Source organism: Coffea arabica, chromosome 3e (assembly GCF_036785885.1).
Source record: "Coffea arabica cultivar ET-39 chromosome 3e, Coffea Arabica ET-39 HiFi, whole genome shotgun sequence".
Lineage (NCBI taxonomy): Eukaryota > Viridiplantae > Streptophyta > Magnoliopsida > Gentianales > Rubiaceae > Coffea > Coffea arabica.
The window spans coordinates 48,097,389-48,116,752 of NC_092315.1; the positions used below are offsets into that span (position 1 = coordinate 48,097,389).

General features: G+C 36.3%; 1 protein-coding gene and 1 pseudogene across 1 annotated transcript; both read right to left on the reverse strand.

The window, feature by feature from the left end:
- Window positions 1–80: 80 nt before the first annotated feature.
- Window positions 81–3,647, reverse strand: LOC113737020 (2-alkenal reductase (NADP(+)-dependent)-like). Its single transcript, XM_072083591.1, has 5 exons — window positions 3,181–3,647; window positions 2,439–2,616; window positions 1,846–2,012; window positions 1,237–1,319; window positions 81–703 (listed from the first exon to the last, which is right to left on the reverse strand). Exons 1-5 carry the CDS (start codon window positions 3,421–3,423, stop codon window positions 325–327), a joined length of 1,050 nt encoding a protein of 349 aa, XP_071939692.1. The 5' UTR covers window positions 3,424–3,647; the 3' UTR covers window positions 81–324.
- Window positions 3,648–10,396: 6,749 nt separating this feature from the next.
- On the reverse strand, window positions 10,397–19,006 carry LOC140038588 (2-alkenal reductase (NADP(+)-dependent)-like; annotated as a pseudogene).
- Window positions 19,007–19,364: the final 358 nt, after the last annotated feature.

The window sequence follows — 19,364 nt, forward strand, 5'->3', positions numbered from 1 at the left end:
AACCAATTAACAAATTATGTTCTTGGGCCATTCTTTCTCTTTCGTATTTTAGAAAGTTTGTGGATGCGAATATCAAACAGTTCAACAATGTAGCAGATGATTAAATTCCAAGGGGGTAAATCAAACATATGACTCTGAATTTCAAACCCAAAAACTTTTGAACTATTTATAGGTTAAACAAAAGATACACTCTTGACTTCAATGATAAGACCTGCTAAGTTGCCATTCTGAACCTGATCACCACAGAAAGGAGGAAGCTTTACTTGAGAGGGTAGTTTATTGCAGAAAACCACCACACAAATTGACAGAAGTGTTGTGCAAAATTCATTCACGAGCAACTACAACAACCTGTTTCCCAACATTGCGGCCGCTAAACAAACCTATGAGGGCTGCAGGGACACTTTCAATTCCTTCAGCAATGTCTTCCACATATGTTATCTTTTTCTCGCGGATACGAGGCAATACAAGATCCAGAAATTTCGGGTAAAGCGAAAAGAAATCAGAAGCAGTAAATCCTCGGATGTTAAGTTTTTTTGAAATGACGGCTATCAAGTTCTTTACTCCTTCAGGTTCGTCAAGATTGTACTGTGAGATCATTCCACAAGCAGCAATTCGACCAAACATGTTCATATTTAGGAGGACAGCATCCAGCATCTTTCCCCCAACATTTTCAAAGTAGATATCGATTCCTTCAGGGAAGTACCTGGTTTGAAGCAAATGTTGATGATTAATGACCGATATTGCATTCAATTCACCTTAGCCAATGGACCAAATACTAGCCACAAATTTTGAATGCATGAATCTTTTGCAAGCAGAACCTGGTTGAATCAAATTCTTAAGGTTGGATTCTGTACGTTATCTGGATTTCATACATTTTATGACATTGAAACAGAAAATTAGAATGAGAAGAATATGTAATCATACATATGCTCGAGTAAAGGAAAGAGGGATTGTATAGCAGATCAAGTTCAAACATTTATGCGAAAATTGGGTATTTCCTGCTTTTCTTTTTCTTTTCTGCTCTTCTTTATGGCAGATCTTCAAAAGCTCATGAAAAGTGTTGGCTTGACAATATTTTAATAGAAAATTCACAGGTTTGGCTGAGCTGCATTAGATATTTTGAGTTATTGAACTAGACTGTTGTGTCATTTGTCTGTAGTTTCTTTTCCAAGGGAAATTTAGACACCAAATGACTGTCTTAAGGAAAATCTAGAAGGCAAAAAGTTGATTACATACCTCTTTAAAGCAGCATCCCAGTCATGTTCTTCCTTGTAATTGAAAGCATCATCAAAACCAAACTTGTTCTTCAAAAGATCAACCTTGTCATATGCATTAGAAGTGCAGGTAAGTTAGATTAGAAAGGGTCCATGGCCAATATGAAGTGTGGATGATTTTTTTACAAAATTTGTCTTGCTTTGTTTTCTAATTGTTTTGCCGGGGAAAGGGGAATGGGAAAAGAGGGGTAGTATGGAGGAGGCTGACAAGATGAAGTTCAAACATGTATCAGGTAATACAGTAAATAGCTCAAATGGTGGCAGACCTCAGCAAGATACTAAAATGATCAAAGTAATTAAAAGGGCCGAATCACATCCGTTCCCTTTCTCAAATTCATTGTGCCCAAAAACAAAGAAAAAGCACTGGCAAACAAAGTCATCAAGAAATGGATTGCAGAAGAACAGGTTTTGATCACAAAATTAAAGGGAGAAACTAGCAAATTGAGACTAACTACAGCAACTAGTTAGAATAGAAGTAGCAGCTATATCCATGCTGATTGTAGCTACAGCATAATTTTCTGAGATGTGAGGTTCAAATTAACGGATTTTCCTGCAAAGGAGGGTCAGCTACCTTTTCTTTACTTCCAGCACTTCCAACTACATAGCAGCCCATCAGTTTTGCAAATTGTCCAACGAGCTGGCCAACTGCACCAGATGCTGCTGACACATACACTTTTTCTCCTTTCTTGGGATGACAGACCTCATAGAATCCACCATAGGCAGTAATACCAGGCATACCTATACAAAATGGAAAAGTTTTACAATTTCAAAGCAAAGGACTTCAGAAAAGAATACTAGCCACTAAGTAAACGAAGTTTCTCTCTTAAGACAGTGACTAAAACAACTTAATACTACACTAAAATATGGGACATAAGACAATATGGTGCAGCCAATACACTTGAAGAAGTATCCCAATTAGGAGCCATAATGTGAAGCAGTGTCCGATGTTGATTATTCGACTAACTGGCAAGCATAGGTGACAATCACTAAGAATTCACAAACTAATGCTCCACAGCGATACATTGAGTTCCTTCAAATACGTTGCTATGGAGTTCTTGTTCTCAGAAAAATGCAAGAATATTGAAAATCATAACATCAACATTTTTAGCTGGAAAATTCCCATGTCCAGAAATACTGTACTTATCAATCAAGCATGGAACTTACCCAGAATTCCAGTATAGTAGCTAAGTGGGACATCTGTGTGTTCGATCTTGAAAAGTGAATCAGCTTGTAGAATGAGACTGTACTCCTCCCATCCAGTCATTCCCCATACCAAGTCACCCTTCTTAAACTTAGGATGGCTGGAATCCACAACTTTAGCTACCCCGTAGCCATGGATAGGCTGCAGTTATTACCAGTATAATTAGTTAAGTCCAGCAACCTTAAAACCTTGAATTGGACTACTGACAACAATCATGAATCACAACTGACACTTTACCAATTTTAGTTAATTATTTTCAGTTTATTCAGTTTCCATGTATAAAGGAATAGAGACAGAACAGGGCTCCAGGAGCATTCAGATCTTTTACTCAAGAGTTTAGTAATTCTCTCTTGGCAGAGTAAGTTCTTTATCCATCGAAGTTTTTGGACTGCAAAAAGATCTTACTTTTCAACAAGATTTTAAGCAAATTACCAGAGTTTTAACTTCTCAATCCACAATTAACAATCTTTTTCAATCGCCAAAAAGTAAGCAGAAGTAAGATATCCTTAAGCTGAACATGTCCAAATTTAAACATGTTTCAATTGATCATTAGTAGAATCATGCAACCAATTAACATCTTAAGTAGATAAAATTACGAGCACTCCATCTGTATTAACAGCGTAGAAAGGTTTAATCTTAGAATTAAAATGAGAAATTAAACCATTAACAGTCAAAAAAGAGGAAAGATTGAGAAAAATCACGTACAGAGCCAGGCTTGAAACCAGGAAATACGGATTTACTATTGGGCTTCGGCTTTTGCATTAAACTTCTCAGGAAAGGATCACATGACAAGTAGAGATTCTTCACCAAAACCCCATTTGAGTTTTCTGGTACTTTCAAGCTGATAGTATTTTCTGTGCTGATGATCATATCTGATTCTTTTGGGAACCCTGTAACATAATCTTTCAACAGCACTTGCTTGTTCTTCACTGTTTCAACCTCTGCCATTGCTTAAAGATCAATCTGGTTGGAGTGGAATGTTTGCTTTTGGGCACTGTATATACTTAGATCAGTGAATTTGAGTTTTTGTGCTAGAATTTTGGAGCAGAAAGTGCTGTGTTTTTATAGAGGAAATGACTGAGATTTGATGTATGTAACGACGCCAGTGGCTGGACACAAAAGTAGGAAAGGGAAAATGACAGAGATAACCGACAGAAGGGGACCTTTTTTTTAGGATAGGCATGGATGAAGAACAAGAGGACATTATTCAAGGCCAACTATCCCGGATGAATTATGGATCAATTACACTTTGGCCCTCTGAACTTGACTCCTAGTAACATTTTGCCCCCTTAAACTCTAAATCTATATATACGCTTTATCTAATCATTGTTAAATTATTATAAGAGCCAGGATAAAGGTATATTTTGCTTGATCAAGATATCGCAAACTAATTCATTAACATTTATAATAAATGTAACCCTAACAAATAACATATTTCAATAGTTGTTAAATCCATCTGAGTACAACTGCACCATGTATTTGACCTTCAAGCAATAATAAGAAAATTGCAAAATTTACAAAAGTCTAAGCAACTCAAATTGTTCATCTAAGTACTAAAAATGGTACTTGGTTTATGCATTCGGACTGAAGGGTATTTGAGATTTTTTTTTTTTTGTTACCATGCATTTTTTATGTGATTATATGGTATAAAAAAGTAATTAAAAAATAAAATAAAAGTGGAAAATGTTTTTATAAAATCTCAATTCACATTTTATTGACTCGTGTAAATTTTGTGAAAATGTAGGTAAGCAAAAGTTATCAAATCAATTGTTGTTTTTCCTAAATTTATAGTAAGAAAGAGAAGAGATGGACAACTAGTGTAGAAGTTTTGGAGATGCTCTTAAAACTATTTAAGTCTACAACACAATTTTTTAACCTTTTTTTTTTTTTGTATTTCACCATCTTTTAGTTTTACTTTTTCATATCACGTGACTAGATACTTTTATCGCCCCCGGGGTTAGACCATCTGGTCTTGGGCTTCTTCCGGAACTCCAAGGTCAAGTGGTCGAATCCCACTTAACTCCCGGTGCGCTTGGGGTGGCGGTGTACTTGGGCGCAGGGGATTAGTCGGGCCGCCTTCGGGTCTTGACCCGGACACCCCTGTGTTGACAAAAAAAAAAAAAAAGATACTTTTATCAAAAAGCGCTCCATATTTTAACTTAAAATATAGCAATATCCAACAACCATTATGTATTGGCATTAATGTCATTTTATCAATATCTTGGATAGAAAGTTTATCATTAACATTTAACTAACTAATGTAGGAGATAAAGTGCATATATTTAGAGTACAGGATAGGTAAAGTGTAATTAACCCATTAATTATAAGAATTGATATTTGCATTCCCCATTTAGCTTCCAACACTCTAATTCACTCATTAAAAATATAGCCTCCAAAGAGTGCTAGAGGCTAATTGAGGAGTGCAAACATCACTTCCACACTAATTTTCAAGCACACCTGTTAATGATGCAAGAGATGCAATGGCATTTCAATGAAATCCCTTCAAAAAGCTAGAGAGATTTTTTAGTTTTCTTGGTTTGCTACGAGTTGATACTAGTGAATTTTTTATGCTCGATATTACAACCTTTTACTGGATTTTCAGAAAAACCCCCCTAAATGTAGATGTTGAGACACATGCAAGTAGTGTTACATTTGTTTTCTTAGTGTTGACAATTAATGCATTAAAATGTATACATTTTGTGGTGAAATTGTCATTTCACAAATTTAGAGGTCCCAAATCCCCAACAATCTCCAACTTTGACAGGGTCACTCACATCGCCACAAACCATCAACTAGTCCCCATTGGTGTTATCGTTTCGCAGTCATCAACTATCATCATTAAACAACAGCCGTTTGGCTGTCGTCCATCACCAAGTCCTTGAAACTAGGTAGGATGGGAGATTAATGGTCCAAATTTTACCTCTCATCAATTATTATAATATGTAATTTTTCTAAAAAAAATTCATACGGATGCATAGTGCTTCTGTCTAGTCTGGTAACGGTTTAGTCCCCACCATTCTCGTAGGTCTAATTAGATATCCAGTTAGATTAGGATAGAGAAGAATAATATAGATAAAGTGATAATGACAAAAAAAAAAAAATTTAACTTATCATCATTGTGTTGGCGGATTATGAATAGTTGGCGCACGAATGTAGACACATGCTCTTCAATTTTCACGTTTATTTTTCAATTTCTTGCTTTTGTAGAACAATAAAAAAGAAAAATCACATGCAGTATTTTGTTTCCCATACTAGGCATATTTCACCATTGTGTGGAATCAAGAATGCCTCTGATTTGTTGATATTTATGTGCACTACATATTGTCTTCTTGTACTGTATTGTGTTTTGGCATTCATAAGGTATGCTTAGGCATAGTTTATGCCTCTTCTTGATCCAAGGTTGGAAAGAAAAATTTCAACAAAACAACCTTCTCTATCTCCAATGAGTAATTAAGATTAAGGTAATATACTCATGGAAAGTGGTCAGCCCTAGCTAGCTTGATTATTTGTTGTTTAAGTCAGACATTTTGTATGATATATAAACTACAATCCAAACTTCCGAATTTTGTATGATATATAAATGATTTTCTCCAACAAACTATGTTAAAAAATTTATGTTCCAAAACTATAAAATGCTTAGATGCTATCCAGACATTTTTAGACCTTTAATAATATCTTTCACATTTTAATGTTTCATTAATAATTTTTGTTTTTTCCTCATTAGATCAAATAAGCAGATATTTCTTTCCATATAAAAAAAAGAGTGTAACCACAGGGATAAGGCTGAACTAGACACATCTTCATACGTATTTAAACATTATAATTTTTTTGTCATGATGTCAATGATTGATTGTTAAAAATTGCTAAAAGATATTGCTTAAGGATGTGACTGATAACATTATAAAAGAAGGTGCTGCAAAAATCAATCATAGAATATAAGAATATGCTCGAATTGGAAAAGAAAATCTGCTCTTTTTTGGAAGCATTCTATAAGTCTGTTGGAAATGATGGAACCAATTATGGTTCTTCTAAGAATCATGGTCTAGATCTATAATTTCTATCAAAACTATCAAAAACTCCTATTGTTTTGAAGACGTTTCGAGAGTGGAATTCAGGCGAAAGAAAGAACACATCTTTACTTCAACCAGTGGGCATGTTTCCTATAAAAAAATGCCATCAACCATGCTTGCAATGCAAGCGGAGGTTTCGCAAGTAGAATTCAGGTGAAAGAAATAATACATTTTTTCTTCAACCAATGGACATGTTTCCTATAAAAAAATGCCACCAACCATCCTTGCAATGCAGCAAAACATATCTTTTATACTGTCTTCTTTTTCTTCCCTTTTTGATGATGTTTCTTCTGTTATATTTATAAACTTTTGAAACTAAAAACCATTCATCTCTCTAGCAGTTCTTTTTATTTGTGACACCAGTACCATTTCTCCCAAAAAATATCTATTTTTATACAAAAAACTTATCCCACTAAAATAAGAAAAGTATATGATATGTTAGTCTCCATATTTTTTTTCTTTTGTTTATGGCCAAGCTTATGTAATCATACTCGCCTGTTGATTATTCTCCCTTCTTTACCTGCCTTATTTTCATCACAATCTCAATCAATGTAAGTCTAAAACCCCTAACTAGCATGGATAACACAATTTCTCACAAAACATGTCCTCATGCCCTTCATTAGTTTAACCAAAGTTTATAAAATTGAGATTACATGTTGGATTTATTTGATATGTTATAAAATGTGATTATGGTAAGATTGCAAAAGACTAAGTGCCTGTTCTCAACTGATTTTGAAAAATTTATTTTAGCTTTTAATTCTTGATAAGCTATTTTGTTTTGTTCTCAACTAATTTTTTTAAAAAAATTGATTTTACATTTTTTTGACACTAAAATTCTGAAAATCAAGTACAGGTTTTGAGGTGCTTTTAGATTTTGATTCTGACTTAATTTTTCACATAGATAAAATTATGCTTTAAATTTCAACATAATTAATAAGTTACCTAATGTTTAGGTAACTTTTTATGGTCTTTCTATTTTCTTTCTTTTTCTCATTTCGTTTCTAGATTCATCCTCCATTTAATCTTCATAACAAAAGTAATTAATTCCATCAAAAATTATTTAATTAGTACAAAATTCATTTATGTAGCATATAAGGGTAATATAGTCATCTTTTTGTCAAAATTAGTTTTCTAACCTTTTTCGAGAACACATATGCATTTATTAGAATGGTTTTTTTAATGATCAACGAGAATGCATGCATTATTATAAAAAATCTGATTTTAAGAATCAATTCTACAAAATCACAATCAGTTGAAAACAGGCCCTAAGATCCTATAAGAAGTGCAAAGGATAGTCTTTTATTGATTTTGAAGCCAATACGCATGAAAGCTAATAGACATGAAGATATTTGTTAAAAAATTTTTAAAATGTAATGTTACCAGAAAAGGTTAGGTTTCTTTTGCCCAAATTTATATATTTTTAAATATTTTCTACTTATACTACATTCCCTACACATAATATTATTGAAAATAAAAAAGGGTAAAATGGATGGTGTAAATTAATCAAATATAATATTTGGGAACTATATTTTCATAATCAAAATATTCTCTTATTTTATAAAATATACACATAAATCACAATATTCTAAAGATTCTATTAAAATTTTGGGGTAAATAAATAGTAGCAGTTAAAAAGTGGTTTCACTGAGGCAGAAACGAATTAGACTTATATATATTTAATAGCTTTTATGCCCTAAACCTTTTCCTGATTTCTACTTTAACCTCTGATCGTTTCAAAATATCATAGATCCACCCACAACATTTCCCAAGTTACATTTCAAGCCTTAATTTCTGAAATTTCGTAAATAAATCTTTTGTATTAGATCGATACTCATCCATTGCATAGTTGAATAACCATCGAGTGTTTTTTGATCTTATTTTGTTGGGAAAAGAGTCCCTATGGCCCTCCAACTCTTTTCCAAATAAAGTTTTAGCCCTCCAAAAATTAACGGTAAAATTTTGACTCTTGATCTAATAAAATAGCATATTTGTGGCCCTTCTATCAAATTCAGCAATTAAAATTAACGGAAAGCATCATCTCGTGAGACGCGCAACCAAATATCAAGAACATTATAGTCTCTTTCCCAAGATAGAGTAAAAATATAGTCTCTTTCACCACTGATTTTCGCTCCAACATTTTCCCCTCAAGTTCCATCTGATCAGAATCAAATTCTTAGATGGCTGCCAAATCCTTAGTACTAAAGTGAAATTTCCCTGAACAAGATTCTGCCGTGGAACCTAGAATACCAAAATCAATTATGTGTAGCGTTGAGCCTTTCTCAGCAGCATGCCAAATCGTCTTATTGGAGAAAAAATTAGAGATCTGAGTGGATTAAGACAGGTTGTGAGAAATAAAACCTGAGTGGATGGTTCACAAGTAGTGGTGGTCCACATGTTCCTTGCCACCGTCTGATCACACTCCTTGGGAATGGCCGGCGTCTGCATCATAAGCAAGGACATGAATGGAGCATTCTGTTGTTCTTGTTGCCGCTGCTGCTGTTGAGGCTGAATTGCTAATTCACAATGCCCACAACCCCATCACCACCATTTCCCAATCCGCAAACCTCCTCATTTCCCTGCCAAACCCCACAACAACCACCACCACTGGCATTAGGCGTACCAGGTCCCAATTCCTCGCCGCTGCCGCTGTCCGCCATATCCCTCTCCAGCAACCCCATCAACTGCTTCATAATCACCAACCTCATCTTCCCTTAGAGTTCTCACAGCCAGACCCAGGTTCACAAAGAAATCATCCTTGTGGTCATGCTGCTTATTATTGTGAGAAGAAGCAAGAGCAACGGCAGCAGTGGTGGTGGCACAGGTGGTGGGGTGGTGGAGGAGTAGGTGGGGACGGAGGTGCTGCTGCTGCTGCCTGGTAGGAACAGAAAGAGAGGAAGTCTGCCTAGGAGACGGTGGGGGTAGACGCAGATGAGAATGAGGAGGTGGTGGAGGAGAGGAGGAGGAGTGGAGTGATTTTTCCTTGGATTGGATGATTGTCGGGGAGAGGTTGGGCAAGATATATGCCATCCCAGGAGTTTCCGAGTAAGTAGCAATTTGGCAGAATTTGTGTTCTTCTTTAGAGACTATAATACCCTTGATATTTGGTCGCGCGTCTCACGAGATGATGTTTCCTGTCAATTTTAACAACTGGATTTGACAGAAGGGCCACAAATATGCTATTTTATTAGATCGAGGGCCAAACCTTTACGGTTAATTGTTGGAGGGTTAAAACTTTACCTGAGAAAGAGTTGGAGGGCCATTGGGACTCTTTTCCCTATTTTGTTACGTACACAGCTTATATAAATTCATGACATAATAAAGATATTATTGTATTCTTTGTGATTTTTTGGGTTTTGGCCTTGACCTTGGACTTTCTATCGGGCAATAAGCAATTGATTCAAGAGTGCTAGAACACAAAGAACCACGACAACTTAAAAGCCTCAATATGGAACTTTAACAGACACCAAATTCACTCACTATTTTTGTTGACAAGGGAACTATAGCCGCTATTTGAAAGTGTGCACTAAGTAAACCCCGTCTCGTGCAATGACCCTTCAAACACATGGAGAAATAAGACGCATTAGGCAAGTCCTGTGCAACAGACGGATGTCCCAAGAAAAGTTTGAATCTGAATTAACAGGAAGGTATGACACCAACTCTAGTATCTTGGCCAACTCAAGGGACCAAATTCACTCACTATTGTTACATTAAAACCTTAAAAATCCTTTTATTGATACTAAAATTTGTAATTCAGGCTTTGAATTTTACAACAAAATTCCCAGTTCATGAGATTATCATATTATCAAAAACCACAACAATGAGCTGAAGAAATTGCTGAAACTGGATATGAATCACTCTCGAGCAACCAAGACAAGTTGTTTCCCAACATTGCGACCCCTAAAGAGACCTACAAGGGCAGCAAGGCCACTCCCGAGGCCTTCAGCAATATCTTCAACATAGATTAGCCTGTTTTCTTGGATATGAGGCAACACAAATTCAGCAAACTTTGGGAAGAGGTGATAGAATTCGAAATTTGAAAAACCTCGCATGGTAATTTGCTTGTAAAAGAGCCACATCAAATTGTGTACTCCTTCAGGCTTTTCAAGATTGTATTGTGATATCATTCCACAAACAGAAATTCGACCGTTCATGTTCATATTCTGGAGCACTGCGTCCAGCATCTTCCCCCCAACATTTTCAAAGTATATATCAATTCCCACGGGGAAATACCTATGCCAAGAAAAAAAATGGTGATTATTTACTAATACGTACTAGATATTATCTTCATTTTTAGGTCGTAGTTTTTAAAGGAGATGAAAACCTGACCTTTTCAGAGCAGCATCGAGGTCATCCTCTTCCTTATAATTGAAAGCATCATCGAATCCGAACTTGTTCTTCAAAAGATCAACCTTGTAGCACAAAGAAATGTACATCCCTATTAGAATTTAATTGTTTGACATGTAGTTCATAGCTGATACGAACGGCACCAATCGTGTGATGCAACCTGTACAGAAAGGCTTGGATCTAGAAGGTAGAGTCTCACGTTGAAGACGACGAACGCAGCGGATCACCTAAACCCGTTGATCACGTGGTCAACGAACCTCGGTACTTGTAGAAGACGCCACAATCTAGCGCGGTCCTAGATTGATAAGTCAATTGAATACCTAAGATATAAATCTAAGATATTCAAGGTGCTTCAACGAAGCTTTGAGAGAACTCTCAATGTAATTTTATTAATCATCCAAAACTAACTATGAAGGTCTTTTGCCTTGGCTATATGTAGGCATACAACTTGAAAACCTAAAGTGACTTGAAAACCCTAACTCGGCTAGGCTAGGCCTTTGGCCCGATTCCACTACTCAAATCCACTATCTAATGGTCAGCTTATAATCGATCCAATGAAGGCTTTAAGCTGGCCCAACATAACCCAATAAAAGCTAATTAACCAATTTAAGTTATAGTGAGCCTAGACTCTATAAATCGGATCCAACTCAACATGAGGTCTTGGACCGAATTTATTCCTAGCAAATAAAATAGAAATCTAGAAAATAAACTACTAACTATTACTAAAAGATTCAATCTCTTGCAGCCTAAAACATGGCCCATAGCGGCCCATATTTCGTATCATTCCCCTCCTCTTGAAAAAAGATTTGTCCTCAAATCGTGTTTGGAAATGAATGGTACCACAAGAGTTGGCAGTATGACTCCTCAAATCTCCACATATTGGCTCTCTTAGAATGAAGGATACTTGCATACGTCATGATTATTGTAATTCGGTGCACATGTCTCTTGATCAGCTTGAAAATGCTCACAATCCACCATGGGAAACTCAAGGCTTTACTCCAACCACTCCAAAGCTCTTTAATCAGTCTTGTGTCATGAATGGTCGAATTTGGACCTACACAATAAATCACACAATTAGCATTTGTAGGTATAAAATCACTTGACAGCTTACCATTCACATTCACAAGATAAGGATCTTCATAGTGATGCTCAATCAGGTTAGAAAAGTCTCGGACATGATTGTGCAAAGTTACAAAATTCATTGCAAGTTGTTGTTGGTATGGCCTATCTTGCACAAATGGAGCAAGATCGAGATAGGCAGCTTTTGAACCCTCAAATTGAAGAATAAAACCAGGTTGCAAGGAGTCAGAATTTGGACCAATGAGGAAAGAATTATCACCAACAAAATAAGAAGGAAATTTATAACAAGTTTCAAGTGTAGAAACTCCCTTTGAAACTTCATTATTCCTCCCAACAAGCAAATCAGGCTCATGGTTGACGTTGAACATCAATGGAGAACAAAGAGATACAACACCTAAGGTGCAAACTCCATGAAAAGTTTGATATTCACCAATGGATTTAGGCATAGAACATGCCAAGATCAACTCACTTTTTCCTTGCTTAACCTGCATAAAAGTAGAAACACTAAACAAAGTAGAGGTAAGATTGTTAGAAAAAACATATGACCTCACATCCTTTCTCACAATCAGCTTACTCTCAGAATTTTTAATCTCTTTCTCATGCTCAGTACCTGACTTTTTCCCCTCATTATTCTCAACCTCGTTCTCCTTTTCAACTCCCTCGAATTTTACCTCTTCAGTCACAATTCCCTCATCTAGCTCTTTCTTCATACTATAACGCTCATGCTCACTCTTCATGTATGCTAGATCAATACAAAGTTGCTTAGAATTAAGCGACACAAGCCTGGTACGACGGCAATTAAATGTGAAGGAATACTTATTAGTATATCCATCATATTTGACTTCTCGATTAAACATCCACCATTGTCCCAACAACACATGTGTCACTTGAATGGGAACTACATCACACAACACCTCATCCACATATGGGCCAATACGAAAAGGAACAAGTGTGTGCTTAGTAATCCAAATATCACCACTATCACTCTGCAACTTGTAAGGTCGAAGATGATCAATGGTTGGAAGATTCAATTTCTCAACCAAGACAGTACTTGCGAGGTTAACTTCACAACCCTTATCAATGACTAAGCTGCAAACTTTATCCTTGATGTGGCAACGTGTATAAAACCAATCATTTTTTTGAGCTTCAATGATTTCCAATTGCTCAGTTATTTCACGCAATGCCACAGTATTTACTCCTTTAGGCACAAGATGGTGAAGCTCCAGTTGAACATTCGTTTGTCTCATACTTTTATTACCTGTAAAACTCAACAAACATTAGTAGAACAGTCCTCACTCGCTCCCTTACGTGTTTTCGCTCAGCTCTCGTGTATGTTACTCAAAGAGTACTCTAAGAATCTCACCAATGCTCTCAAGCCCTCTTGATAGCTTACCTTGAAGAAATTAGAACTCCTCCCAGGCAAACAATGAACTTCCAATTTTGGAGCACGAGAATGTGACAATCCTCAATGGAATAGAGAATAATGGAATGATTGACGCGAGGGACAATGAAATGGCACGACTCCAATGAAAGGAAACACAAAAGACTAAGACACATAAAGGAATTGAAGAAAATGACGCAACCTAAAAAAAAAATACACTTCTCTCTTTTTTTTTTCCTTTTTTTTTGTTTTTTTTTTAGAACCGCAAGCTGCCTTGCTTGTTAGTAGGTTCGAATGAGGAAAGAAAGGGGTAGCGATCTACTACCTAAATCGGAGGGAAATTGACCGAAAAAAAGGGAAAGGGGAAAAGGGTAAGGAAATTCCTAAAATGTAGGAAAAGGAAAGGCTAAAATGTAGGAGAGGGTGAGAAAATTTAGGAGAAAGTGTAGGAGACTGAATTTGGACACTTTCACAATTAGGAAACCTCAAGGTTAGGAAACCAATTTGGTTTTGGAAACCAATCAAAGGCACGGCTGGCCTAGGCTATTAAATACCCTAATAGCCGTGCACTTTAACCCTACAAGCCGCAAACAAACTCGTAACTTCTGGTCAAGGCAATTTGGCAATTTGGCTATGATCAAGACAAGAATAACAAATTATGGACAACCAAAATGGTGCAACTAACCCTTCTCAGGCTCCCCCCCAACGGGTTACCCAAGATGTTCCCACAAGAGTCACACCAAAACCAAGGAAACCCTTCACCACCGCAAGAGAATAAAAGAAACTTTTTTTTTTGGAAAGGAAAATGAAACAAGTTCCCAAGGCTCGAAGTGTTCAAGTATTCGAAGAAGTAGTGGGTCAAACTTTTAGATGTTGTGTTCTTTTTTTTTTTTTTTTTTTTGTTTTTTGAAAGAATTCGGACCACTATGTAACACTTCGAATGGTTGGCAATAAATCTGGTTTTTTTTTTCTTTTGGCTTGGCCGAACAACACTCTGTTTGCTTTTTTTTTTTTTTTTTTTAAGCAACAAAGTGAGAGAATGGCCGGCTAGAGTTGTCTTAGCTTGGGACTTGGCTGACCGCAACTAATTGAGGATGGCCGACAAAGGAAAGGAATTCAGTTTTCATGCGTGACAAAGGAAGCCAATCAGATTTCATGCAATGGCTATATCCAACTCAAGATTATCAAGATGGTGTCGATGCCTCCAAACCAGCCCACAACTCACGGATTGCAAGGGAACAAAAACTGGACAGACAACAATGGAGACAAGGAAACAACTCAGGTTTCTTGCACGACAAAGGAGGCCAATCAGATTTCATGCAATTGCCGTTCACACCAACTACCAATTTGTGTTATGGCTGACCAAGGAAGGAAACAAAACCATCAGATTCAGCAAATCAGATTCAGCTAAGGGATTCGGCTCTTGATTCGGCCAAGGGAAATCCAAACAGGCCACGCACTTGCCAATTTTCTCCTCACTCCTGGGGTTGTCTCCCAAAACACAAGACCTATGGTTTAGCTTCCCAACTACGGTTTACAAACCCCCCAACAGTCCACAAATCACGAGTTGCAAGGAAACAAAGTCTGGGCGGCAAGGATAGGTACGGCAGGCGCTACTTCCTTGTTTTTTTTTTTTTTTGACTCAAGCAAAACATAGGAAACCCTAATGACCCTCACGGACAAACCACAAGTTGTGGCAGCCACACACAACACAACACGCACGATGGGCAGATCTGACACAAGCCAACAAAAGAGAGACGCAAAACAGAAATTTTCAACGCAAGGCCAAGAGGAAACAATTGCGGACTGACCTAAACAGATTGTAGCCGCTTTTGGACAGAAAATTTGACTCTCAACCGCGACAAACTACATCAAACTTATGCGGACAGATTAAAGTCAAACACGAACCAAATCTGACACAGCGCAAGAAAGAACAACAACGCAAATAGGAGAGCAACAAAATAGAAATTTCGACTCCAAAACAAGACAAAAACAAAAGCGACAAAGCTTGGACAGATTAGAGACACTTGGACAGAATTCTTGACTCAAACAGATTCGAATTTAAGCGGACAGGTTGAGACAACAATGGAACAAACGACACGAAAAGAAGGAGAAACAAACGACACAAAGACAAGAATTAAGGGATATACGTGATACCTTCAACTAGCTCTGATGCCAGCTGATACGAACGGCACCAACCGTGTGATGCAACCCGTACAGAAAGGCTTGGATCTAGAAGGTAGAGTCTCACGTTGAAGACGACGAACGCAGCGGATCACCTAAACCCGTTGATCACGTGGTCAACGAACCTCGGTACTTGTAGAAGACGCCACAATCTAGCGCGGTCCTAGATTGATAAGTCAATTGAATACCTAAGATATAAATCTAAGATATTCAAGGTGCTTCAACGAAGCTTTGAGAGAACTCTCAATGTAATTTTATTAATCATCCAAAACTAACTATGAAGGTCTCTTGCCTTGGCTATATATAGGCATACAACTTGAAAACCTAAAGTGACTTAAAAATCCTAACTCGGCTAGGCTAGGCCTTTGGCCCGATTCCACTACTCAAATCCACTATCTAATGGTTAGCTTATAATCGATCCAATGAAGGCTTTAAGCTGGCCCAACATAACCCAATAAAAGCTAATTAACCAACTTAAGTTTTAGTGAGCCTAGACTCTATAAATCGGATCCAACTCAACATGAGGTCTTGGATCGAATTTATTCCTAGCAAATAAAATAGAAATCTAGAAAATAAACTACTAACTATTACTAAAAGATTCAATCTCTTGCAGCCTAAAACATGGCCCATAGCGGCCCATATTTCGTATCAATAGCTTTCCTACAAATTTTCCATCACGAAAAACTACTTCCACATAAAATTTCAGATCAGCAAACACTTGGACAAGGCTAGAATATCACCTTTTCTTTGCTTCCAGCACTTCCAACAACATAGCAACCTGTCAATTTTGCAAATTGCCCGACAAGCTGACCAACTGTACCTGCTGCTGCTTATACAAATACTTTTTCTCCTTTCTTGGGGTGACAATCGTCAAAATATCCTCCATAGGCAGTAATACCAGCCAGACCTTTAAAATACATTAAAAAGCTAATGTTGTTACATTTTCAATGCCAAGTAGTAAAAGTGATAAATATTGTAGAAACATATTCCTGCAGATACCAAATTAACTAGTACAATTTTTCTACCGGAAAAAAATTTCACTACAAAATTTTTTTTCCTGAATCAAGTAGGGAATTTAATTACCAAGAATTCTCACGTAGTAGGAAAGAGGTACGCTTGTGCTTTCGACCTTGAACAGAGAATTAGTTTGAGTTCTGAGAGTGTACTCCTCTGTGTTATGAGAGTGTACTCCTCCCATCCAGTCGTTCCCCAAACAAGGTCACCTTTCTTGAAGTTTTGATGCTCTGAATCCAAAACTTTAGCTACCCCGTAACCGTATAGGGGCTGCAAACATCACCATCTCGTTAGCTCAAGTCTTGAAACTAAAACTTTTCCAGTGTTCATAAATGATCATAAATCAATAGTGAAAACTAAAACTTGTTCACTGTTCATTAGTCCTTACAATTTGAATTATCAATTGAGTATAGGCATGGAAAATAAGAATAGTTAGGGAAATAACTAATAGTAATACTATACTGAGTAATGCAAACATACCAATCCAGGAGTGAAAGCAGGAAAAGGGGTTTCAATAGAATGATCAGGCTTTATCATGAGAGCTCTAAAGTAAGGGTCACATGACAAGTAGAGATTCTTAAGCAAAACCCCTTTCGAGTTTTCTGGGACTTTCAAGCTTATGGTATTTTCTGTGCTGATAATGAAATCGGACAGCAATCACATAGCCTTTCAACAGCACTTGCTTGTTCCTCACTACCTCAGCCTCTGCTGCCACTGCTGAAAATTATTGCTCTGGTTGGAGTCGCAGTGTTTGTGGAGACGCTCTATTTCCTTAGTGGGGCAAATATTGAGAGTATTTGGTAGAAGTTTGAAGCACAAGTCTTCTGTTCAAATAGAGGGAGAAAATGAGCATGAATGTGTGAAATGATGTGAGTTGATGGAGATAAAAGATTGAAAAATTCAAAGAAGAGAAAAAGGAAAAAATAAGAGTAATTAGAGAGCAAAAGCATAAGGTGGAATTTGTTTGGTAATAGGTAAAATGTATTAACAAATTCACAGGTTGTACAAAATGATCCTACAACTGAAAATAATTATATATATAATATCATGACATTTCGTTCAAAAAAATAGTTTGGATGGGAGTGTTTTTCAAAAACTAGTTTTTCAAATATAATTTCAATTTTTAAAAAGTAATCTAAAAATTAGTTTAAAATTTTAAAAAAAATATCTCAAAATATATTCTAAAAACTCTTCTACTCTTAAATATCCCAAAATATTCCAAAATATAATTTAAAAACTCTACTACAGCAAAATTTTTCAAAAACACCCCAAAAAACAGCTAATCCAAACAGATAAGTAAAGCTGAGGAAAAAAACGCTCATAAATTCGTGAATCCTCCGTATGGAAGAGAGAGAATAAACTCTTTCAGGTTCTAAATTCGGGTAAAACTTTTAGAACTTTTGGTGGAAATATAATTTCTTTTTTTATTTTTATGTTTATTTCTTCATCAAAGATTTCTTTAGTAGCACCCAAGATTTTATTACTACTAAACACTAAGGATTTTTTCATGCCTTGTTTCCCTAAACGAATTAGATTCATTTACTATTGGTCCTCTAGCAATCATTAAGTTTCGTGTTGTGGTTTCGAGTACATGAGTTAAAAGGTTGCAATTCAACTCTTATAAGTTTGAATAGTATTTGAGGGGTGCTAAATCTTGTGGCAGAAATAGATTGTTCTATTTTTCATTGCCACCATAAATGCACTATTATTACACACAATAAAAAGTCATATATGTAGTTGTAATACCTTTCCCGAGCTTGAGATAAATAAATGTAGAAGGTTTTCAAAGATTTCCAATCATTTTGTTGCTTTGTCAAACAAGATGACTAGTAGCGCAGCAATTGGCAGTCTGCTAAATTTACTTCCGACCTTATATTTAACCATAGTTATTAAACTCGGCCCGGAGGGGAGACCGGCGAAGGAGGTGGGTCAACGGGTCACTGGTTCAACCGGTGGGTGAGTGGTTGAACCAGTGGGTCATTACATATATTTAAATATTATATATTATAAATGTTGATATAGGATATATGACATAAATTATAATAAATAATGTCATAGCAAATGCTCATATAATTTAATTTGCTATAAAAAAATTAATTCATATAAGAATCAATAAAATATAAACTTATTTAGTAATACACCAAATTTCAAGTATAAAATTTTATCTATGTTTTGTGTAATTATCTAACTTATTTATAAATTTTAAGTGCAAAAAATTATTAAAAATAATATATGTTTTTAAAATGAATTATGTAATATGTTATTTTTGAAGTCCATTTCATAAGTTTGGGGGTCATAAATTTTTATTAAAAGATTCCAAATAAATTTGTTTTAGAGAAATGAAAAAGAAAGATAAAATTGAAAATGTTTATATAGTATAAGTAAGCATACTTATCACCATCTCGTGAAGTAGCCTAGCGGTTGCGTCGTTGTTTCTCTGTGGTTCGACTCTCGGCATAAGCATAAAATTTTTTATATGAAACCTGGTTCTTAGACAAAATCGGCCGGGTTTCCGGTTTAGTCCGGTCGAACCGCCGATCCGTTGACTAATCAACGGTTTGACTGCTTAAACGATCCAATTTGAAACCCAGCCCGGTCTCATGCCCGGTTCACCGGTTTGACCGGTTCGACCGCCGGGTCGGGCCGGGTTTAATAACTATGTATTTAACAATTGGCCAAGTTTTCATGTTTTGAACCACAAGAATGTGCTGATTTTAGTCTTTGTACAGACTTGTCAATGCCAGACATCCAATTGCGTTCCCAAAAATTTGTTCAAAAGGGTATGGACTTTTCTGGTGTTCTAAAGTAAGATTGAC

Bases quoted from the DNA above. Each gene is read 5' to 3' on its own strand.
- LOC113737020 (XM_072083591.1), bottom strand. From the start codon at position 3,423: ATGGCAGAGGTTGAAACAGTGAAGAACAAGCAAGTGCTGTTGAAAGAT. The intron at 2,013-2,438 runs GTAAGTTCCATG...CATTTTGTATAG, and splicing joins CTACTATACTGGAATTCTGG to GTATGCCTGGTATTACTGCC. The intron at 704-1,236 runs GTATGTAATCAA...GCTTCAAACCAG, and splicing joins TGGGATGCTGCTTTAAAGAG to GTACTTCCCTGAAGGAATCG.